At 38.1% G+C, this 25,004-nt stretch overlaps 2 protein-coding genes across 2 annotated transcripts in view; one reads left to right on the forward strand and one right to left on the reverse strand.

Moving 5' to 3' along the window:
* Nucleotides 1-393: 393 nt before the first annotated feature.
* Nucleotides 394-4,121, reverse strand: LOC311080167 (uncharacterized protein). The gene is made up of 11 exons (XM_084109961.1): nucleotides 3,970-4,121; nucleotides 3,767-3,832; nucleotides 3,495-3,575; nucleotides 3,142-3,192; nucleotides 2,997-3,059; nucleotides 2,814-2,888; nucleotides 2,653-2,730; nucleotides 2,378-2,431; nucleotides 2,097-2,156; nucleotides 1,895-1,964; nucleotides 394-1,667 (listed from the first exon to the last, which is right to left on the reverse strand). Exons 1-10 carry the CDS (start codon nucleotides 4,061-4,063, stop codon nucleotides 1,900-1,902), a joined length of 687 nt encoding a protein of 228 aa, XP_083966087.1. The 5' UTR covers nucleotides 4,064-4,121; the 3' UTR covers nucleotides 394-1,667; nucleotides 1,895-1,899.
* A 10,289-nt stretch (nucleotides 4,122-14,410) lies between these two features.
* The window catches only part of LOC311079886 (cell adhesion molecule CEACAM5-like), a gene marked incomplete at its 3' end in the record, with an annotated part of 33,839 nt that continues 23,245 nt past the window's right edge, over nucleotides 14,411-25,004 (forward strand). The window contains exons 1-2 of the mRNA XM_084109608.1: nucleotides 14,411-14,444; nucleotides 18,493-18,574. Coding sequence (XP_083965734.1) covers nucleotides 18,547-18,574 — 28 coding nt within the window. The 5' untranslated portion in view covers nucleotides 14,411-14,444; nucleotides 18,493-18,546. The remainder of the gene's footprint in view (nucleotides 14,445-18,492; nucleotides 18,575-25,004) is intronic.

The following is a 25,004-nucleotide window of genomic DNA, read 5'->3' on the forward strand; positions in this document are numbered from 1 at the left end:
GAATATTCAATATCCATCACAGATGTAAGACAAAAAATAATGCAGAGGAAAAAAGAAAAAAATGTTTTTGCACAAGGCATGTTGATGCTGAGAAAGTGAAAGCCCAAACACAAGCAAAACCACGTTAGCCAAACCTGAACGTCACTTCACCAAAACAGCTGACTAAATAGGAGGCAACGCACCCAGATAGTAAGCAGTAAACAAACAGCGCAACCGACAGAGAGAGCAGTAACTCACCCATCTGAGGAGCCGAGTGTGGTAGAGATGTAACAGGGAAGAAAGCTCGCAGCAGCCCGATGGCAGACTTATCAACAGTTCAGTTCAGAGTTTAAACAGTGAAAAAGTGGAGTAATCCAACCAGGCGCGAAACAGCTGCACAGGCACGCACAGTATTCTCAACGTCTTGCAGACAGCAGAGGTGGTCAGTGCAGTGACAACAGTCCAGGTCAGTGAGCAATAGTGAGAAACGGAGTAATCAACACAGAGTTCCGATGAAAAAGAAAAAATATCCGAACCAGACAAACAGTACAAACAATCCAGGATTCGAAGCGGCAGCACAAACGCGCACAGCGTACTCGACCCGGAAAAAGAGTATGAAACAAATAAAATAAAGAATGAAAGAACAGCATTAATGAAAGATTAAGAAAAATAATATCGTCTTTGCAAAAACAGGCCCTATTAGAGAAGACAGGTAACGTGTTAAACATAAATGGCCAATTGTAATAATAATGAACTATTTTATAGAGCGACTTTAAAAAAAGCAGCTTCTCAAAGCGCTGTACAGAAAAAAAGTAATACACCGCACAATAAATACAAAATAAAAGTCAAAATCAACAAATGCTATCAAAGAAAACTTTACGATGACCATGGCAGTCTTTCAAATTAAAAGTCCATAATTGGCTTTTTGAATCAAGGCTTTTTAATTTGAAAGAGTGCCATGGTCATCCTAAAATCTTCTTTGATGGACTATTACAAACTCTATAGAGCACCTTAACTGTACACGTTTCCCTAAGATACGCTCTCTTCCATTGGACTGTGTTTGAAGATCAAAAAATGCTAGTTTAAAAAAAATATGTCTTGAGTTGAGCTTTAAAGATGTCATAGGTCTGAGTGGAACACTGAATGAATTAGACCGTGAGGAGTCTGTGATTCGGGGTGTAAGGGGTTAACAGTGCAGATAAATAATGAGGAGCCAATGTAATGCCAGCATCATCATTTTAAAATCGACACTGAACCTGAGCGAGAGCCAAAACAGGAGTAATAGGGTTGCATGTCCTGTTCCCAGTCCGGATCCTGGCGGAAGAGTTTTGTACTGGAGCTTATTAAATGTGGATTTAGAAACGTTGGCTAAAAGGCGTTACAGTAATCTATACGAGAGACAACGAATGAGTTTATCAGCTTTTCAGCTACAGAGAAATTTGCATAGTGCGCAATCTGGCTATATTTCTGAGATGAAAAATATGTACAAAAGAATCGAATGTAAGACTGCCATCAAAAATAGAGAAAATGGCATCACTAGAGAAAATGTTTTACATTTTCTTATATAATATTTGTTCAGATAATGCAGTGCAGTTCTCTTTCATTCAAGCATGAGCAGTTGACTCAGGTTCATTTCTTCTGCTGGTGTTTTTCTCTTGCCGTCTGTTTTCTTCACTGCTCTCAGGGACCTTTAAAAAGAAAACACACTTCTGATGAATTATCCAGGTAATGTGGACAATAAGAAGCTCTGATTTGAGCTCATGCTGTTGATGATTTACAGTTTTAAGATCACAATGAACCTGATCCTCACACATAACTGATCTGAATCACTAAAAACAGATTTATATTCTACATGAAAGTGCAAATTATGATCTTCTCGTCAGTGACTGTAAAATCATTGTAAGAAAAATCTTACGTGTTTTATTGTTTTCCTTTCTTCCTTAAAACTTGAGCATACGTTGCATCACTGACTCCAGCATCAGCACCTGAAGAACACAAATGTTGATGAGATTTTCACACTTCCTCAATGATCCACATGACTTTATGAATCATTCTGATCTATTAATGTTTAATAGTTCAACTTTAACAGTGATGAAGCTTGACTCTGTTTCTCTCACCTCTATCTGTGTTGTTCTTCAGTTCAGAGTATAAAGTGTCTCCAGACTCGCTGCTCTTCCCTGACAGTGAACAAGAGAAACAGAGAATAAACACACGCTTTACATCTGCAACTACAATAATAACTGATAATCCATGATCATATCAAGAGAGAACAGAACCTCTCAAACCACAATGAACGTTTATTAGCAGGTGCTGTTTAAATATTGTATATTTTATATATTTTATTTTCACATGATCTGTAACCTGTTGAAGACAATATTTCAGAGCATCTCTTTATTACCTCTTTGATTCTCCTTAGATTTCATTTCAATCAGAACATCAGCAAGTCCAGCGCCTGTCATGAGGAACACCAGCTCGATTATCTGACTCTTATGCTCAGTCTTATTCATTACAGTAAATGTGTGATTGTTGAGACTATTGTTACATTTCCAAAATGAAGGTCTTTATCATTGTAACGGTTCTCTTTTCTGAATATAAGCATTATGTATTATATCTAGTTAAATGTGATGCTTCATTCAGACAGTTGTGTTTAGATGCAGTTTGTTGAGAGTTTACCTTTGCTCTTGCTTTTCTTTTTGTCCTGTATATTGATCTGTGCGTAAGTCAAATCACTGGGTCCTGCAGTATTAATATCTAATACAGAACAGAAAATAAATCAGATTATTCAGAACATGCTGGACAAATAATATTGTACTTCAGGAAAAACAGGATCTCACCTTTGCTTTTGCTTTTCTTTACTTTTGTTCCGACTTCTGAGTACATCCCATTATTTGACTTTGCCATGGTATCGTCTAGAAAAATAGTTAATTCATGAAAATATTTATTCATATTTTATGCAATATAAAAACAGACACTGTCAATGTTATTGGTTAATGACTCTATTGAAGAGGGTTTTTCACCTTTATCCGCAGATTTGTTTTTCTTAACAGTGACCTCTGAATATGTGACGTCTTCCAGCGGCTCTAAAACAAACAAGTCAAGCCGACATGAATGATATTTGTTGATTTTAAATTATAAGTGTTTATATAACATTTAATACTCCACCTTTGTCTCTCTTATTCGCTGGCACCACATCATCATAAATGTGATCAGAATCTGCGTGACAGCAAACATTTTGAGGACAAAAGGTAAAATCAGTCTTGAACAAAACATTTTTTTATAAAAAATACATAAAGCTTAAAGGGATAGTTCAAAGAGATATCTTGATGAATGTTGGGTTCCAAGCAACATCGGACCACTTTTAATGCACGGGAAAAACAGACATTTTTCAAAACATCTTCTTTTGTGTTCAACAGCATGAAAATCATACAGGTTTGTAATGAGATAAAAGTAAATGATGACCGAATTCATTTTTGTGTGTGAACTATCCCTTTAAATAATTTGTTATTGCGTCTGACCAGAATGCAGAGGAGAGTTTAACGCTTGAGATTCTCCAGATGGATTCGGGACTGATGTCTGTTGAATGTTACAGTGCTGATCTACAATAGAGACAAAGATCATTAGGGTCACTGTAAGAGTTTTGTCACTCACATTTAATCTGATTATATGCATTAACTGCTCATTTATTAATAAACATGCAGTGGCTGTCTAGGCTTCAGAAACTGTATCTTCCATTTGTTGCTGTTCATGTGGTTTAATAATTCATAACATGTGATGAACTGCTCCACACCTTTCTTGTGTTTGTGTCTCCACAGCAGAACCAGTGAGATGAAGAACAACAAGCAAACACTCAATCCTACAGACACACCAATGACCAGATGAGAAGACGAAGCTGTTGAGAGTGAAGAACATGACAAACACACAGATCTGTCCGTGAGTGACGTGATACTGTATGATCATATTACAATAATATCATCACTGATCGTCACTGACCTCTGACTGAGATCCAGCTGTGGAGTGACTGTCCTCTCTCTGTTTTACAGTAGTAGAAACCCTCATGTGACTTTGAGACAGTAGTGATGCTCATCTCTCCTGTCGTCTGATTCTGGATCAGTGATCCGTCTTTATAGAAATCAGCGCTGAGGATCGGGGGCCCGTTCTTCGTACGTCGCTAACTCAGTTAGCTGGATTTGATTGTTGACGATTTGGCATGATCTTGGATTGTTTGGTTCTTCGAAGCTCATCCTGGACTTGCTGTCATAGCAACAGGTGCGCAAGCTTAAACCTGCTCGGGAGCAGGCTTATTTCATGTAAAAAAGATTAGATCCCGGCTTCATAAGCGGAGCTGATACGGGAAGCGCGGTAGTGCACTTTCTGAGAGATATATTTTTTTCTCGTGACTCGTGAGATTGTCGTTTACATTATTAATTTGTTGGAAACGCACATTTGTTTTCGACTTGTCGGAGTCGGGCTTTAACTAGGCTACAGCACAAACTGTACCCTAAGATTATTTGCGAGTGGCTCTTTCCTTTACACTATTGGAGATGTGGAGAACTTTATGGAAAGTGCTGTCTGTCGTGTCATTCGGAGTTTACCTGGCGATTTAGGTTTAAAAAACAGTTTTAATTTTTTCTTTTAGTTTTTTTTTTGTGGCATTTCCAAGCCACTTAAGACCCAATGTTGTAAAGCAGTTTTTTTTAAGCAGTTTTATTTTTTTTATATTTTTTTTAGGCTATCATATTTTTTTATGAAGATCATGCAATCATGACCATGCTGATTACAGTATATATGTCACTCAGGCTTATAGGCTAGACCAGACTGCCATCAAGGCCTCAATGAAGGGGATTATGTGAACAGAAAGGGGGTTCACAATGTAAATGTGCAGCCCAGTTACTATTGTGATTCTTAATATTCCAGATTAATAATATATCAAATAAAATAAAAAAAGGCAGTTGACAAATCTTCCATATCACAAATGTGAAAGCAAAATGGCCAGGATCTGTGCATGACTTAAGAATTTTCAGAGATTCACATTTATGCACATTATTTGAAAGTGGTAAAGAAAGTTCCACAATTAAATATCAAGCTCACTGTATTACACACACTTATGCTGATCCTAACTGCATTTTTTCATAGGTGATTATGACATGTTCCTGCCTGCAGACAGGTGTTTCATGACCCCATTCCCTGACCCAAACCAGTTACAATGCAGCTCTAGCTTATTGAACAAGGGCACACAATGAAATGAACTTTGGCTAACTAAAGGGAAGATTTCAGTGTGAAAAGTCTGAGGGTTGCACACCTGACAGGGCCTGTGACATTGTTGCATGTGCCATATTACACAACACTGCCAAAAAAAAACCAAAAAAACACTTTTCATTAAATGTTTAATAAAAGACAAATATGCTTAGTTCCTTGAGTTTTATTTCAATTGTTCTTTGTAAAGAAAAGCCAGTGGTCAAGTGCCTGCAACAAGAGATATTAGACACATGCCTCATTCAACAAATAAAAAGGAAAAGTTGTCCATACACTGCCCACCTGTAGGCCTATGTCTCATCTGTCTGTGCAGACTCTTCTGTAGGCCTTTCTGTTGATGTGGAATCCTGCAACTTATATTGCAGCCATAAAGCATACAAGTATAAATTAAGTAAAGTTATTTATGCACTTGCAGGTAGGCTAGTTCCTCCATATGACAGTTATCTGAGAGGGTTTATTCACTGTCCAGTGCAATGGAAACAAATGGACATTACAGAGTCTTATACTTTCTTTCTTTTGGAAAGTTAGAAAATGTCCACTTACTGCACATATTTCAGCCACTTTCTTGGGAACAGATACAAGTGTTGGTGTATTATGTAAAATTGCACAAAAGAGGAAAACACAATGTCATTACAATGAACTACACTTGGGAAACATGTGATCAATAACTCATGGCAAAATATTTTTACATTAACATAAGTTTATCAGTTTTCACTTTCACAAGTCAAAGCAATTCATCATTACTCAAGATTTAACAGTTGAAATGACTATAAGGCCTTAATTTAATGCAGCAAAAATTATTTTACAGTGTAGGCTACTAAGATCTTTTCTTTCTTTTTTTCTCAGCCTTTTTCTTGGTTGCTTTTATAAACAGACAACCATTTATTTAACAGTGCCTTTTATAGAAGAGAAGAGACTATAATTTAACTAAAAATTACCATTATGTAGAATTTTTTGTTCTTCACTTTTATTTGTTCCCATGTTCTAGTGTGGTGACTCTGACATTACAATGAACAAAGTAATTATGCAATTATTAAAATACAAATAAGGCTAATAAGAGATAAAAACATCTAACATGGCCACTTCTAACGGATTTAAATTGTCTGCTACTTTTTGCCAGCCCTCTCTCCTGGCTTTTGCAGACTTTGAGGTGTTCCCTGGCGTTTTGATTAAACATTAAAATTCCGAATAAACTTCGACTATTAGTTCTTGCTTTGCTGAGGAGAAAAACTGTGCGCGCTCTTTGGCCACGCTGAGCAGCCAATAGCAGTGTTGCTGATCAATGTTTCTACTATCGATACATATCCCCTTTTAAACCAGCGCATGAACGCGCAGTTATCTCAGATAACTCAATCCAGCGATACTAATCATAAACAACAGGTGTGTTCGAAGAACCCAATTAGCCGGATCATGATTAGCACGATGATATCATCTTGGATGTGTCATTTGATCTCGGATGTAATAAGCAACGTACGAAGAACGAGCCCCGGGGAGTTTGTAGATCGATGTAAACAGTGTAGAGTCAGAGTCTCTCCCTCAATCACAGGATCAACAGAACTCTCCAGAATCACCTCACCAAGAAATGTGTGTTTAATGCTGTAAATATTAAGAATACATAAGAAAAATATTTGATATTATGAATTGTACTTTATACCTTTCAAGATTTTTTTAGTGGCGACACTTTTAAAGTGAAAGTTAGACCCTCTCATGCTTTTTTATACTAGTGTCGTGTCGTCTAACCTGATCTCATGAGAAAACGTCTCAGTTATGCATGTAACCCATGCATGTGACATACGACGGAACTGACTGACGAATTGGGGATCGCTTTGAGAAACCAATCTACTTAGAGTGTAACCTAACCGAGCCAATGCCCAATGGCATGCGATAATTGCATCAGCTGCTCTGTCTCGCAGCGCGGGTAAATACCGAGTAGGGATATATATGTAGGGATGCACCGAAAGGAACATTTTGGTCTGAAACCGAAAATTCTGGATGCACTTGGCCGAAAACAGAAACCGAAATGACTTAAAAAAAAAAAAAAAGAATTAATTTCTTATTTTAAATTATTATTATTATTATTATTTTGTATAACTGTATTATTATTAAACTTTTTAAAAGTTTAATAATAATACACACAAATTGGACAGAAAATAGGCCTATATTAAAATAATATTTAATAATCAATATATTATTCTTTATTCAGTTCTCAGGAGAATCATATTTAACAGATTTATTGTTTTACCTATTATCAAAATAAAGTAGTCCTACAAAGCTATTATTATCATCAGAGCATGTGAGCAGATAGCAGGGAGTGGTCAGTGAACAAGAGTCTAGCGTCATTTTACCAGAGTTGCCCAGCACCGCTATACACACCATGTTACAGCACAGTTGGGCTACTGCAAACAGAAACAAGTCCAGAGAAATTTCATGTTGCCACGTTTTTAGCGGATTTTGCCTTTCCGGTGAGCATGAATGGTACATGCGTTTGGGTCATGAGTGACTGAGCAGAGCCAACACACACACACAAGGTGGTTGCAAAATGCGCGGAGAGCACAGCGCATGCACACAGCGGAACACACTTCTAAATTGTGCATCTTTGGAAGCGGAGCCGCTTGCAAAGTCACCAAACATGCTGAGCCAGAGTGAAACCTGATTGCTGAACACGGAGGGGCGGGGCGGCATATTTTCGGCCATTTTTCTCTTTTGGGCAAAAAATTAAAATGCCATTTTTTGCCGATAATTTCCGGCAGCCGAAATGTCGGTGCATCCCTAATAACGAGCAGCAGGTGTGTTGCATCTTTGTTTTCCGCTGAGGAGCCGAGTTTAGTGACGGCCACATAGCGGAGGTACAGCAACATTCGTCTCCATTCCCTCCTTCAGCTGTTACATACATAAACGAGATGTTCCCTTTCAGTCGGTCACGTTCCCTGAACTGACCGACGAATTGGGGATGTCTACCAACACGTCACTTTCGCTGGCCCTTCCAGCGCTCTGCTTGAGCCCTGATCTCACGCTCCAACATTTGGGGGCAGACCAGGAGACTCGAGCAGAGCGCTGGAGAAAGTCAGTCACTGCTGTTCCGCAAGACCCACTCAGTGTGACTATTGGATAACGCTGGGAAAGCGTACCCTTCTAGAGAAAGGGAACGCTGCAGAAACCACATCCTACCCTAAATGTGGGAGTTACACATATGGACTAGCCAAGCAGGGTAGTGCAACATATGGCAGTCTCTGGGGTGGTTCCAGCCTAATCCTAGGGGGATAAAACACCAGCAGAGACGACAGAGCGGACTCTATCGAGGGAAAGACACGGGCTAGCCGAACCGGGTAGCCATACAGCGGAAGAATACACGGTAACACTTTATTTCGATAGTCCACTTTAGACATTCTACTAAGTATAATTAACTTTGCAGCTACATGTCAACTAACTGTCATTAGAGGATTAGTAGACTGTCTGATTGATATTTGCTAACACTTTATTTTGTTACATCCCCCAACAGACATTCTACTGACTATAAATAACTTGGCAACTACAAGTCAACTTAATCTCCTAACCCGAACCCTAACACCTAACCATAACCTTACAGTCTACTACAGGGTCCCCGCGGATCCTTATAAAGTCTTATAAATTTTTTAAATTTAAGGCCATAAAAAGTCTTAAAAAGTCTTATTTTTACTTATGAAAGGTCTTAAATTTTAGATGACACTTTGACTTAAACTTATCTAAATGCTTTAAATCTAAAATTAAAACTATCTAATTAGCGTAGGCCTACGTATTATTTTTTTAATTCTATCTTTGTGGATTTTCTTGTTCACGTGACAATTCGCGTCACTTACGGCAGCATATTAGCCTGCGTCTGTCTCCTGCACGCGAGAGGAGAGAAGAAAACGAGTAAATGTCAGTCCAATTGTAAGTTCATTCTTTATGTGCTTAGGAGTGTGCGATATTGTCTATGAACTATGATGATATTGTAATAATTGTTTTAACTATGTACGAGCCGCCGGCACTGCGAGTGCGAGCTGGCATCGCGTTTCTCTCATGCTTGCTTTCACTGCGTGATGTGTCAGTGCAGTTATAGATGTCCCCAAATGAGTTTTTGTCTTATAAATATAAATATAATATGATATTTATATTTATGTTGTTATATTAGAATATCACATGAGCAAGAGTGCCGTTTTCCTGTGCACAATTGCAAATGTGATATTTATTTTATACAACAGTTAAATTAACAATAAAGCTAACATTGTGTGTTACTTTTTGGACACAATATTGTCAATTTTCACTTTATATCGCCGACGAGAATTTCATAATGAAGCCGTGGTCCAACAGACAGCGATGATTGATTTTTTATTTTATTTTTTTATTTTATTTTTACTGAAATCCGCGTTTTGAACGAATCATTTTAACGATTCAATGAACAATCACTTGTTTTTCTGAATGAATCAGCCGTTTGATCAAATCCGTTGAATAAATGACTCCAACAACTCGCTTATTAAGACAGTGACTTGCGCCACCTACTGGTGGTTTTAGTTTCATATTTAAAGTATACTTTAATTAAAACGTTAAAATTATAAATCATTTCAAATTTAAATATTGAATAGCTTTATTTATGCAATTGTAAATGAAGTGTAAATATAGTAATGCCAGTTTTGATGCCGCTTCTGTGTCACCTCTGCACTGCAAGGATGGATTTTAATTTAATGATTTAATTTGACATAGGTACTGTGTTATTCTAATATAATTTAATTTGAATGTTAGAATTTGACATAAAAGGTGATGCATACCTCTAAATACGTTTAGAAACAATATCCATATATAGGTGAAAATGCCCCTGGAAATCAATTTAAGGTGGCAAATATTGCCCCTTAATAAAAATGTTAATTTCGGTCACTACTGTGAACTGTGACCACTGCATAGAATATAATAAATATGAATATCTTCGTGGGTCTGCTGTCAACAACAGGCCTAAACCAGCCAGGGTACCAGTACAAAAACACAATCAGTAAAATATCATCTAATTATTATCAACAAAACTTTGAAAATATCGAGACATATTTTTGTCAATATTGCGCACCCCTAATGTACGGTATTAATTTTGATTTCTTCAGGTCTTAAAAAGGTCTTAAAAAGCCTTAAATTTGACTTTAAAAATGGTGCAGCTACCCTGTACTACAGCCTACTAATACTCTAATGAGAGTTAGTTGAAGTAGTTGAAAAGTTACTTATAGTTAGCAGAATGTCTAAAGTGGACTAACCGAATACACATATGGGATTGCCGCAGGGATCACTACATATGGACACCCATCCTAACACAGGTTCCACAATGCATATGGGTGTTAGGCCTGGCATCAGACTCTCCACCACGTCTGACTGCCGGAGGTGACGGAGGAACTCAACAGGGTTTTCTGGAAACAGCCATTTCTGGGGATCTCTACTGGAGCAAATAAACGCACATATCCGGCCCAGCGGACGGGAGTGGCGTAGCAAGCCGACACTTAGAACGGGTCCCTTGCGCTACAGCCCGGGAAAGCATGGCTGTCAACTCTGAATCTGATTCAGCATGAGCACACACACCATTAAAATGGGAAGCTCAGCATAATCTTCATTTCCAAAGCATAACATCCCACTCTCCGATGCAGCGAGCGACATCTGATCCTCCCCTGGAGCCCCGAATGAAACCCTGGGTCCCGTATGAGAAGGACCAGTAATCCCATCCGGAAGCTGCCAGGCATATGAGACAGTGATCATGGCTGTCAAACTTGACGACACACGACACGCTGAGCGCTTAAACCTTTATGAGAAAGGCAAGACGAACAACATGCCGACGTGGTCATGCTCTCATGAGAGAACATAAACCACCCACAAACGCAGTCTCAGCATGCTTGCGATGCGATAGAGGAGTGAGGGACCCGAGGAGGTGGTCTCGTTGGGGAAGCCCTCACTGTGATCCTCAGGTCACCAAGGCTTATTAGCTGAAGTAGCCCTTTCCTGGTGCACCAGAAGAGGAACCAGATCGGGGAATAGGCGAAGGGACTCATTTAAGGTACCCGAGTCTCGACCGTACATCTAGAGCGCAGAGTGATGCGCTGGGTTGCCGTGACATTACTTTTTTGTATTTCTTATTGGTTATTCAGTGTCACATGAGCACAGCTCATCACTTCTGCTCTCTTTATTATTTCCTATGGTGGATTGTTTGAGAGGGCTGGAAGAGGCGAGTAGCGGGAGCAAACTTTCTGTTGACCGTATTGCATGTTTATGTTTATGTTTATCTTTATTGTCTGTTCAGATTTACTGATCAGAAATTCATCTTTGACACTGGCTTCAACAACATACAACCACATTACACACCACATAATAAAACACATAATACATGCATAATAATGAATAAATACATGATTCAGTTAAATTGATACAATATGTGCATATTCACAATACCAAACCTAATTGAGAATCTGATTTAAAACAGTCACTGCCAATGGGACAAATGATCTTTTAAAAATGTTCTTTTTGGCATACGGTACGCGTAGCCTACGCCCCGACGGAAGGACCTCAAAACAGGAGTGGAGGGGATGAGTCTGGTCTGAGTAAACCACAAACGCCCTTTTCCCTAAAAAATGTGAGAATAATTCTTGCAATGTGCTCTGTTTATGGCCGATAATCTTATTCGCTTCGTTAATTACTCGTGTTAAAAGGCATCGGTTTGAATGCCTTATCATGTCTTTATATGCCTTACCAAAATAAAATCAAAAAAAGCGAAAGCAACCAGTTAGCCACCAATTTGCCAAAATGTAAAATAGATACAAATTGTCATGAGAGTTTGTTGTTTATCAGATTTTTAACCACTGGCATAAAATCAGGTCTATTTTGCAGCTTAATCTGCCAATTTCTATGGGAAGAGACTGTTTGATGAACGTGAATTGCTTGATTGCTTTGCTTTTATGTGGCATTTAAGGGCAGGTTCATCTGATAAAAAATAAGTGTGGAAAAACTCATTAAAATTGTACAATGTCAATCTGCATCAGCTGTATAGAAAATATGAAAATGTATGTAGACTTTTTGTTGAATTTAGATTAGAATAAGGGCAAATGTCGTGATTATAAACCAGACTCACCATGTACAGTGATGTTTCGAGGACGGCGTTTCTCTCCAGATTCAGACTCACACCAGTACACTCCAGTGTCAGATGTGCTGAGAGAGTCGATTACACATCGAGATCCTGTTTGATTTGCACAAGTTTGTGTGTCTTTGTCTGTGTATCTTCTCACTGTCCATCCAGCAGAGTTACTCTGATCCTCACAGCTCAGAGAGAGAGAGTCAGATGAGAAGTGTTGACTTCTGCTGGGCTTGATGACCAGAGACACTGAAGCAGAAACTCCTGAAAAGAGGAAAATCTCCATCAAAACTGACAGCACAGAGACTGCAGTGAAACACAGATCCGGATGAGCACAAGCATAAACCCTCACCAGTGATCCACAGTGTCTGTGAGCTGCTGGTGTGTGTATAATAGGCTGGTTGTCCTCTCTCTGCTCTGCACGTATAAACTCCTGTGTGCTGTAGAGCAGCAGGACTGAGAGTGTAAGATCCTCCAGCTCCTCTGCTGCTGTCTGACAGATGATCATGATCTCTGAACCAGCTGAACGTCCAGCCTTTAGAGGAGCCTGAAACCTCACAGGTCAGAGTCACTGATTCTCCTTCAGTCAGCCACGGCTGTGGAGACACTCGCACTGATGCCTGAGCTTCAGCTGAACAAAACATCACGAGTTACAGGGCCGTAGAGAAACTGATGGAGAAGCTGATCACAACAAACACACACTCACCTGAGACAGTCAGTGTAACAGCATCACTGCGCTGAGAGCTTTGAGTGTGTATCTGTCCTCTACAGGTGTATTTACCGCTGTGAATATATTCAACTTTGCTGATGTTCAACTCTTGTGCTGAGCACCGACTGACAGCCTTTCTGTGTGTCTGTTCATCAGCTCCACTGGTGCAGCAGTCTTGTTCTGTACATCGATTGGCAGAGTTTCATTAAACGACAAATTAAACCAAATGTAGCTACTATTTAAATTGAATTGTGTTACCAACGCTTTTTTATTAAATTTGTATTATATTTACAAATTTTTATATTTTTATATTACATTATTAAGCTACCATGGCTGCTCATAGGCTACTTTTTTTTTTTTTTTTTTTTAAAGAGACCCCCACAAAGATGAAATCATAATTCGAACCCTGCCCGTAAGCAAAGCGTAAAAGCATAGATTTTTTTTTCCAGCACCCATGTTAACAGATTAAAGCTTTCACAGTCACACTGCACTCCGAGGCGGCGCTGCAACACGTAGCAGGAGCGACAGCGGCGCAATCGTTTCAGCGCTGAGTCTATTTTTGCTGCATCGCTTACGCTGAAATAAGCCACCATGAACTGTTCTTCTTCAAAATATGCCCAAGTTAAGACGAAAAACAACAAATTTCACAGAAAAATAATATTAGTGTTGTGTGTTACACAATCACCATATGGTATATGTCTATATATACAGTGTGTGTGTGTGTGTGTGTGTGTGGGACAGTAGGAGGGGAACATCATAGCAGAGTCCTGTATGCTGCCCATCATAAATCAAGGCATGTGACAGAGAGTGGTCGGAGGAGAACACCTGAAAATCATGACATTGTTTGATACTCGTCTGTATTTGCAGTACCAGTAGCGGTTCATCTGCACGTGACAAACACTGCCAGTGTGAAAGCACAATGCGTAAAAAGTGAACGTGCAGTTGTTGCTTTAATTGCAAAAGTATTCGTTCTTTAGGTACATTATAAAGTTGTAAACAACTTAATCCGCATGAAGCCCAGACAGATTCACCGACATAAAAACTGTTTACGGTTTACTCTAATGTATGACACAGCAAGTTTGTTTTTCTTTAATTATTAATCTCATGTCTGTATTTCTTTAAATATTCATCATGTGTTTATTTTAAAACACTTATTAGTCTGTGTAAGTGGCCACTGGAGGCCGCTAGAGGTAATGCATTCACAGTCAGGTCATTCATGTGACTGGGTTGGAGGCTGTGAGCGCAGGATCCTGTATGGCTGATCAACAGTTTGCTCTCGCCTGATTTCTCTCATCTCAGAAGCTCAGGGACATATTTCAGAGACCTTCAAGCTAGCGGCTAATTCAGGAAAGCAGCAAGTCTAAAGTTTGCACCCTTGGTGAGCAGAGTGAGGTGTGTATTATTTGGCTCCATGTATAAGAGACGGAAAGGCTTTAAGGATGTAAAATGTCTATATTGATGTAAAATGTCTATATTGACTGTTGCTGGAAATTGTTTTGTTGTGTATCTTGTACCAGGAAAGCTGCATGTGTTAAGTGAGCAAATTATTGTTTTATGTCTTGTTATTTTTAATGTGCATTGCACATATCCACAAATGCATGATGATGCACTGTAAAAGAGGTGATGATTTATTTGTAAATGTGTGTCATGCCAAAGGTTCATTAACAAGCTATTTGTGTGTTTACTTCTAGTTTTCACGGTTCTCATGCTGATTCTAGAAGAATAAAAAATGATTGCACCCGTTAGAGACTCTCTGCCATTATTAAGAAGCCAAGGACTGCTACATTATGTTTATACCTACCTACATTTTCTTCTTTTCTTCTTCTTTTATTATTATTATTATTATTATTATTATTATTATTATTATTGGGAAAAACCACATATATAGGCTATACCCCCATAAGGGAAACTGCTAATATCTGAGATATGTGGTGACAAATAAACAGGTTATTCTCAAATATCTACTGACCAAGTCTCTTTCCGGACACCCGGAAGTTTCAAACTTAACCAGCAATTTACTTAAAGACGATTGTGCTTTCAACAGCCAACCTATTTCTTCAGGCCTAATAATAGAGTTGAGCTCATAGTTGTGGTTTGACTTCTGCTCTGTTTCTGCTCTGTGGTTTTAACCAGAGTAGAGGAAACATTTATGAATGTTCTGCATCTTTAGTTACTACTATTACTACTGCTGCTGCTGTTACTACTACTGCTGCTACTACTACTACTGCTGCTACTACTACTACTACTACTGCTGTTGCTGCTGCTGCTACTGCTACTACTACTACTACTACTACAACTACTACTGCTGCCTCTGCTGCTACTACTACTACTACAACTGCTGCTGCTGCTGCTGCTACTACTACTACTACTACTGCTACTACTACTACTGCTGCTACTACTACTACTACTACTGCTGTTGCTGCTGCTACTGCTACTGCTACTACTACTACTGCTGCTACTACTACTACTACTACTACTGCTGTTGTTGCTGCTGCTACTGCTACTGCTACTACTACTACTACTACTACAACTACTGCTGCCTCTGCTGCTACTACTACTACTACAACTGCTGCTGCTGCTGCTGCTACTACTACTACTACTACTGCTGCTGCTGCTGCTGCTGCTACTACTACTACTACTGCTGCTGCTGCTGCTGCTACTACTACTACTACTACTGCTGCTGCTGCTGCTGCTGCTGCTACTACTACTACTACTGCTACTACTACTGCTGCTGCTGCTACTACTACTACTACTACTACTGCTGTTGCTGCTGCTACTGCTACTGCTACTACTACTACTGCTGCTACTACTACTACTACTGCTGTTGCTGCTGCTACTGCTACTGCTACTACTACTACTACTACTACTACAACTACTACTGCTGCCTCTGCTGCTACTACTACTACTGCTGCTGCTGCTGCTGCTGCTACTACTACTACTACTGCTGCCTCTGCTGCTACTACTACTACTACTACTGCTGCTGCTGCTGCTGCTACTACTACTGCTGCTGCTACTACTACTACTACTGCTGCTACTACTACTACTACTACTACTGCTGTTGCTGCTGCTACTGCTACTGCTACTACTACTACTGCTGCTACTACTACTGCTACTACTGCTGTTGCTGCTGCTACTGCTACTGCTACTACTACTACTGCTGCTACTACTACTACTACTGCTGTTGCTGCTGCTACTGCTACTGCTACTACTACTACTGCTGCTACTACTACTACTACTACTGCTGTTGCTGCTGCTACTGCTACTGCTACTACTACTACTACTACTACTACAACTACTACTGCTGCCTCTGCTGCTACTACTACTACTGCTGCTGCTGCTGCTGCTGCTACTACTACTACTACTGCTGCCTCTGCTGCTACTACTACTACTACTACTGCTGCTGCTGCTGCTACTACTACTACTACTGCTACTACTACTACTGCTGCTACTACTACTACTACTACTACTGCTGTTGCTGCTGCTACTGCTACTGCTACTACTACTACTGCTGCTACTACTACTACTACTACTGCTGTTGCTGTTGCTACTGCTACTGCTACTACTACTACTACTACTACTACTACAACTACTACTGCTGCCTCTGCTGCTACTACTACTACTACAACTACTGCTGCTGCTGCTGCTGCTACTACTACTACTACTGCTGCTGCTGCTGCTACTACTACTACTACTACTACTACTACTACTACTAATAATAATAATAATAATAACTTGATTAAAAAGTTTGTCGAGACAAACTTTAAGTTGGCTTGAGAAAGTTTGGACCAGAAAGTTTGGAAAAAAAGAAAGTAGTTTGAAGTTTAAATTTTAAATTAGTTTAAATTAGATTAAAGTTTAAATTAGGTGGTTGCTAGGATGTTCTGGGTGGTTGCTATGGTGTTGCTAGGCAGTTGCTAGGGTATTCTGAGTGGTTGCTAGGGCGTTGCTAGGTGGTTGCTAGGGTGTTCTGGGTGGTTGCTGTGCTGTTAGGCGGTTGCTAGGGTGTTCTGGGTGGTTGCTATGGTGTTGCTAGGCAGTTGCTAGGGTAGTCTGAGTGGTTGCTAGGGCGTTGCTAGGTGGTTGCTAGGGTGTTCTGGGTGGTTTTTAGGCAGTTGCTAGGGTGTTCTGGGTGGTTGCTGTGCTGTTAGGCGGTTGCTAGGGTGTTCTGGGTGGTTGCTATGGTGTTGCTAGGGTGTTCTGGGTGGTTGCTATGGTGTTGCTAGGTGGTTGCTAAGGAATTTTGGGTGGTTGCTAGAGTGTTCCTGGCGGTTGCTAGGGTGTTGCTAGGCGGTTATACACACATACATACACTAACTCACTCACTCACTCACACACACACACACAGACACGCACACACACAAGCTCACTAACTCACACACACACACACACACACACACACACGCTCACACTCATTTCACCGAACAGATGAGTCAGCTGATATTATATATCTTTTTATTATTATTATTATTATTATTATTATTATTAAAACAAATAAAATAAATAAGGAGCAGTGTGAGGTCCAAAAAGGTAGTTTGCTGCCTGAGAGCAACATCATGCCATCTTGTTGTGGACAATTATCAGTTCATTTGTACTTATGAGTTCATATTGAGTCTCTGATAATTTGAAATGAATATAGTAAAAGATAAGTGAAATATTTTATAATGAATATCTTTGTTTACTTTCTTAGAAACAATCACACTGGGCTTTAAATGTTGAAATGAAATGAAAATTGCTCATTGCTCATGTAAAACAAGCTTTATTAAACAAACAAGCTATTTCAAATGCATCCACTTTATCAGCAACAGGGATTGTGATGTTGACTGCAGATCGCTGGTCGACAGCTTGTGTGTTTCAGGGTCCTAATGTTCTCCAGATTCAGGGTCTGTTAACACACATTAAGGAAACTTTTTAAAGGTCAGACTCATTTTCCAAAAGGCCCTATTAACTTTATTAACTTACTACTACTAACCCTAACCCTAACTTAAAGAAGCTCTGGCCTTTTGTGATTCTGTTTCTCCAACATCTCTTCAGCTCCATCGAGTCGAGGCCTGTTATACTGAGAGCCGAAGCGCTGAGGAACAGAAAACACCTTTGACCAGCAGCATTTTAGTTTTTATGGAACGACACTTTATGATATAAAAGGCTGTATATTTCATTCACTGATATGTTGTAGAGTTACATTAGACACACATTAGATGTCACGTGGTGATTTCACTTTAATCACTGTCTGTCTTCTATGTGTGACTGTGAACGAACACAATAACAGTGAGAACAATCTCCATCAGAACTGATCTGGAAAATATGATTTTAAGTAGATGAACAGAGCTGTGACAATAAATTAGTAGCTAAATATCTTAGACTGGATCTCTCTTTTCTTTATCTGTGTATTTCTGTGTAAGAGTTTTGTCTCCTCCTCCCTCATCTCTTCTTTCTAACACAGGAAGTGTGTGTTTTAACACTCAGCGCTGTTAACACAGTCTATTAACGTGACAGTATGGGCTCCAGTGCACTGCCTCTCATCTGTGAGTATTTTATTATATTCTTAATATCTTCTGTTTCTAATGCATTGTATTCAGCTGAAGATGGGATATAATAATGATTGTTGTGTAGGAGAGTCTATGAATCCACAGTCTCACTGCTTATTGTATTATTTATTGATCAGATTCAGTGTGATGATGTTACGTGTTGATCAGATAAAGAGGTTTATGATGCATTTATCTGTGTGATGATGCGTGTGAAAGATGGAGGCAATGTGTGCATGTATTTTTGCTTTGATGTTGTAACATCTTTCTTCCTATTTCACGTAGTTGAGATAACCCATACAGAAAAAAATATATATTGAAATATATTTTAAAGTGTCAAAAATATATGTGGCATATATTCCAAATACACTGAAATATATTTGCATGGTTGTTCACTTATATTTATCATTTTGAAATATATTCTGAAATATAACAAAAATATATGATGTTAAGTGTGAAATATATTTACATTTATAACATGTAATGTAAAATATATGACAAAATATATGGTCATAAAATGTTTAGCTTGCTAAAGAAGGGTCGAAAATGTATTTTGATCATAGTAATTCCTCTACCTTTTCCCCTATACACAACAGTAGGCTACCATATTTCACTACTGTATTATGACACACAGCTATAATAAATACTGTACTTACATTTAAATGACTGCAATGTAAAATGACAGATAGTTGCTCACCTAGGACTGTTAGGCCATATTAGACATCATTGACATTGACATCTTTCCTGAAGTCATTTAAATATTGAAAATATGCACAATATTTATGATGCAAGTATAACAGTGACACTCCAACTGTGAAGTGTTTGTTTGTGAAAATGTTAACTTTTTAAATTTCAAAATATATTTCAAATGAAACAATTTGCAAAAGTTAAAACATATATGAACATATATGTTGTTAGTAAATATATTGACATATAAATATATTCACATAGGCTATTTAACTAAAATATATTTTCAAAAAAATAGTAAATATTTAACTAAAATATATTTATTGGGCCAATTTCGAATATTTGCATATATTCCAAAAATATATTTCAAAATATATTCTGAAAATATATTTCAAATATATTTATTTTGTGTATGGGAAATCAGATGTATTTGTGTTGATGTGAGTTAGTGTTGAATGATGCTGTGTCTTTAAATAATCTCTCCATCAGAGACTCAGAGAGTTTGAGAACAGAGACCGAACACACACTCATCTTCTCTATCACTTCTCTTTCTCTCTGACTCTCTTATTGAGAAATAACTGCAAAATGAATTTGGCCAATTACATTTCATTTTTCAAACAAACAGTTTATCAAACAAAGTAGAGCTTTTCTCAGAGCTAACTTCTCTTTTCTGAGACACGTTTCAGTTATTTTTAACCAGTTCGCCTGAACTTCATATTTAGTTGTTGTGTGAAGTCCGTTCACACGTGTGTCAGAATAACCACAGGTTTCCAGAACAAGTTCATGACGTCGACATATGAACATGTTCCACCAATGCTGGACAATCAGAAAGTATCTCAGACTTTTGTTGTCCTTTTAAACATATTTATTTATTCATATTTTAGCAACGCTAATACATTTTATTTTGACAAATGTCTTGATTGAAAACTGTGCTTGAGCTTTATTTATTTAAATAGCAAATATACTGATACATGTTTAATGTGGTTTAAGGGCTTTTTCACACTAGTTTGTTTGAGAGACTGCAAGCGGTCAACACATTAACATACTGTGGTCAGAATATGGTTTGTTTTTGGGTCCTTTTAGGAGGAACTGAGATCATTTAGTGTTGACATATGAATTATTTCTGACGAGGCGAGAGCTCTTGAAGTGCTGAAACACACGAGGTGTGAAAATACTCTTAGACCAGAAGAATGAGGTCACTTGCAGCAGCTTTTCTTTCTGGTTCACTGTAGCTGAACTGTAGCCTGGCAAGCCAGACACACATGGAGATGTTGGGTCTGGGAACACACCATTGGCAGGACTCAATCCGAGGGCCGGGATAAACGGTTGTCTTTCAAATTCCCTCTGCACACAATAGGATAGCGCTACAACCAACCAGAGTGTTTTCCCACCAGGAGCTAGTTGATAAATTAAACTTTTGCTGCATCTGGTCGGCAAAACTACGAACACATCTTCCTTTTTTAAGAGTGACTTCAGTGCCGTTCTTTGTTCTTTTCTCAAAGAAAAGCTTAACTCCAAGTCCTCCAGAGTCGCGGCCAAAGCCGATTCGAAAGACTGTCTGCAGCCATTCTTTGTTTTCAAGTAGCAGGGAAATTCCATAGACTGTAAAAAAAATATGGATGTAGTGTCCGTGACGTCACCCGTAGGTTTCTGAAGACCGTTTTTGAAGCCTAAAGTGGACGTGGCCGACCGTCGCCATCTTGGCAGCGCGTCACTCCCGAATTTACTATTTAAATAATCTTTACAGTCAGACAATGAACTGAGGTAATGTGACGGCTAACAGACAGCAGTCAGACGGCTAATGATGACTAATGACCACAGCAGCGGGAATCCACCTGTCACTCAAAAGTGGACACCCTTAATTATGCACAAATTTAAGGCTTAATATAATTTAAAAGTTATAAAAAAATTCACCCCCCTCACAGTTGTCATGAAGGGCAAAATTAGCTGTATAGACCAAAGCCACTTTTTGCACCAGGCTGTAAACATGTTTTTTTCTGCTGTAAAGTTGGTCATTTCAACATGGGGGAGATGCAGATTTGACTCACTTCTGCACCCAGCCTCAAGCGGCCAGTTGATGAATTGCCATTTAATACACTTCCGTGTTGGTTTCAAGAGAGAGACAGGGAGGTTGCCGCTTGGGAAATTCACACGAAACCATCACAACTCTGTCGTCATTATGTTAATTCCGCACACCGACTCTATACACGATGTGATATTGGCCTGACGAAAGGCAATGGGGAGTTGCTAGACTACTCTGGCTGCAAAATAAAATTTGCTGCCGCTAGGGTGTGTCTAGATTTCTAGGCTAGCTGAACTGGGTTTGGGTCATTAAAGTGTACTATATTATATTAAGTGTCCAAATTATTTTTGCAGCCAATATAACTTAAAGGCGCAATGAAGTTGAGGGTGCCGACGTCAAACAGGAAGTGATGTCGTGTGTCTCAAACACATTGACCTGATTTGGTTCTGAAGCTTGTTCTGTTCCAGTGAAGAATCAGTGATGTGAAACGTTAATCACATTAATGTTAATATTTAATTTTTAACATGTGTATGCAAGTGTCTTTATTCATAAAATGTGTCTTTATGTACTGTGATATAATGCATTATAGTGGTGTGAAAGGTGCATAATTCTATATTATTTATACATTTTTAATTGTGTCTTTCATGTTAGGGTTAGAAACATGTTATACAGACAAAATTCAATAGGGAGCAAAAATAAATAAATACAAACTTAAATTTAAAAAACAAAAAACAAAAAAAAACAAGAGAAAACAAATAACTATGAAGACAGTTACAGAAATACACTGATATCACATTTATTGATGAGTATAATGTCATATAATGTTGGATGTTGTGAAGCTCAGTGATTCAAACTGCTGCTTTATTGTTGAGCATCAGTGAATCAGTGAATCAAACAGTGAATCAGTGAATCAAACAGTGAATCAGTGAATCAAACAGTGAATCAGTGAATCAAACAGTGAATCAGTGAATAAAATAGTGAATCACTGAATCGACTCTCTTTTTTTTAATTAAATGCCAGTCACATACAAATAATAGATTTTAACAAAAAAAAAGACAATTTTCAAAATTCAGCATTACAACAAAATAAAAAAGAAAATATAGTGCAAATTAAAATAAATTATACAAGTAAAAGAAAAAGAAAATAATATAAAAGGAAAAGAAAAAGAGTATGAGATCATCAAATAAATAACCTAAAAGCTTCACATAAAGACCTAGTACATTTTGCTTTGCTGTTTTTCAACCCAAGTAGTAACTCAATATAACTCTTCATTTCTATCCGAAACAACCAAAAATTGGGTTTTTCTTTAGCCCATTTTTGCTTATGAATATGGTATTTTCCCATTATCAAACAGAGATTAATAATGAATGCCACATCTGGTGACAGTCTTTGTCCATTAAAAAAAAAAAAACAAAAAAAAAAAACATCTTTTTCAGAAAAACAAACTTTCATCCCTAAACATTTACAAAGAAAACATTCCAAATCTACCCAAAACATTTTGCTGTAAATGCAACTAAAAAATAAATGGACAACACTTTCCTCCTCAGTGCCACAGAAATCACATTCAACATCTACATCAGCACGAAACCGAAGAAAAAGAGTTTTAACTGGGTACACCAGATGAAGTATCCTAAAATGTACTTCTCTCACCTTATTTGTTATGCAGTATTTTTTTGGCAGCAACCATGCATATCTCCAGTCACTCAACTTCAACATCAGATCTTAAACTCACAGTCTCCTTATTCACATTTCCTTTAAACAGACATTTTAAACCGGATGGTATAGCATCGAACGCTATACAATATTCTTTTGGGATTATTGGAATATTACACTTTTGAAGAAATTCTACATATGTATACAGGTGCCCATTCTCATTAAATAACTGTTTAACAAATATGATGCCATTATCAACCCATTTTTGAAAAAACAAAGTTTTATGCTTAAACGTTATATACCGGTTATTCCAAATTATACATTTGTTTGGAGAAAAAATATGTTTGTAGATAAGCATCCACGAGAGTAGCACCTGCCTGTGAAAATGACTTAGTCAAACGGGAATCTTACTGATTTCACACAGTAAAAGCACATTTAAACCTCCATTACCAACCGAATTAGTTAAGGTACCTTGTTTAATGTAATGAGATCTATTTCTCCAAATGAAATTGAAAAGATTTTTATCGACTTCTTTAATTATGTTATCAGGGACTTCTAGTGAAATAGCAGGATAGAGCAGACGAGATAAACATTCAGTTTTTGATAAAATAATTCTACCATTAATTGTCAAGTCTCGCATTAACCATAAATTAAATCTATTTTTAACTTTACAGATTGAAAATTAAGCTGACCCCTTTCCTTTTCGTCTTTACATATTTTGATTCCTAAATAGGTAATAACATTCTTTACAGGGATGCCATTAATATCAAGAAGATCACTATTTTTCAGAGGGCACAACTCACATTTGTTTAAGTTTAATTTTAACCCTGAGACTAATGAAAAGTTATTTAAACAATCAATCACACTTTTAATTTCTAATGAATCTCGAACAAATATTGTTGTATCATCTGCTAATTGACAGCATTTTATTTATCTTAAATCCTGATGCCGTTAAAATGAAAAAAAAAAAAAATTATATAAAGAGTCATTGTCTGAGTTACAAGTAAAAACAAAAAAGGTGCTATTGGGCATCCCTGCCTTATGCCTCTTTCTAAAAGAAATCTGGGGGTAGTGCCATTTGCAAGTTTTACTGAGCTATTACACCCATTATATAACGTACAAATGGCCCTTTTAAAGAAATTACCAAAGCCAAAAAAATCTAAAGTCTCCAACATAAAATTGTGGTCAACAGTGTCAAATGCTTTATAAAAATCTACAAAAAATATAAACCTTTCACTATCAATATACTCATTATAACCAATTAAATCTAGGACCAAACGAATGTTATTACTTATATGTCTGCCCTTCATGAATCCTGATTGGCAATCATCTATAATTTGTTCTAAGCATTTTTTCAGTCTTTCTGCAAAAAATAATAGCAAATACCTTAATATCATTATTAAGTAATGTAATCGGTCTCCAGTTGTCCTTATTAGCTTTTGGTATCAAACTATTAAACTTTTAAAAACAAGTACTTTAGTACTTTTACTTAAGTAGACATCTGACTGTAGTACTTTTACTTGTTCTTGAATAAAATTTAGCAAGGGGTATCTGTACTTTTACTCAAGTAATGAAGCTGTGTACTCTGTCCGCCTCTGTTCATTAAACACACATAATAAAAATGTAGATAATTGTTCTTGAAATTCCTTGTAAAATTCGCTAATCAAACCGTCGTTACCAGGAGTTCTCTTACGAGAGGTTCTCTCGTATTGCGTAAGTAGCTTACGCTGCGGAAAGTCTTCTTTCTCGAGATACTGAAGTCAAAAAATTATCCTTAATTTTTAATAATCTTGTCAACGCAGTGCGGCAGCATGCAGACCTAGGGCAGGCTTACTAGCGTGCCCATTGGCTGCCCTGCGGCAACTGCAGCAGCCTATCGCTGAGCCCTTGGCGTGACGTCACGACCAATAAGCGCGCTAGGCGCGCTTCGTGCGTCACAGCCCGCCAAAAGGGGCGTGGCTTAGCGTATATAAGCAGGGCTCAGAGGCTGCTTCACTGATTTCTGTCTCTTCAGTGAAGCTCTCCGCATCGCTGGACTCCGAGGAAGCCGCCGTTGAATCAAGCGAC

This window comes from Abramis brama, assembly GCF_963993115.1.
Source record: "Abramis brama genome assembly, chromosome: 3".
NCBI lineage: Eukaryota > Metazoa > Chordata > Actinopteri > Cypriniformes > Leuciscidae > Abramis > Abramis brama.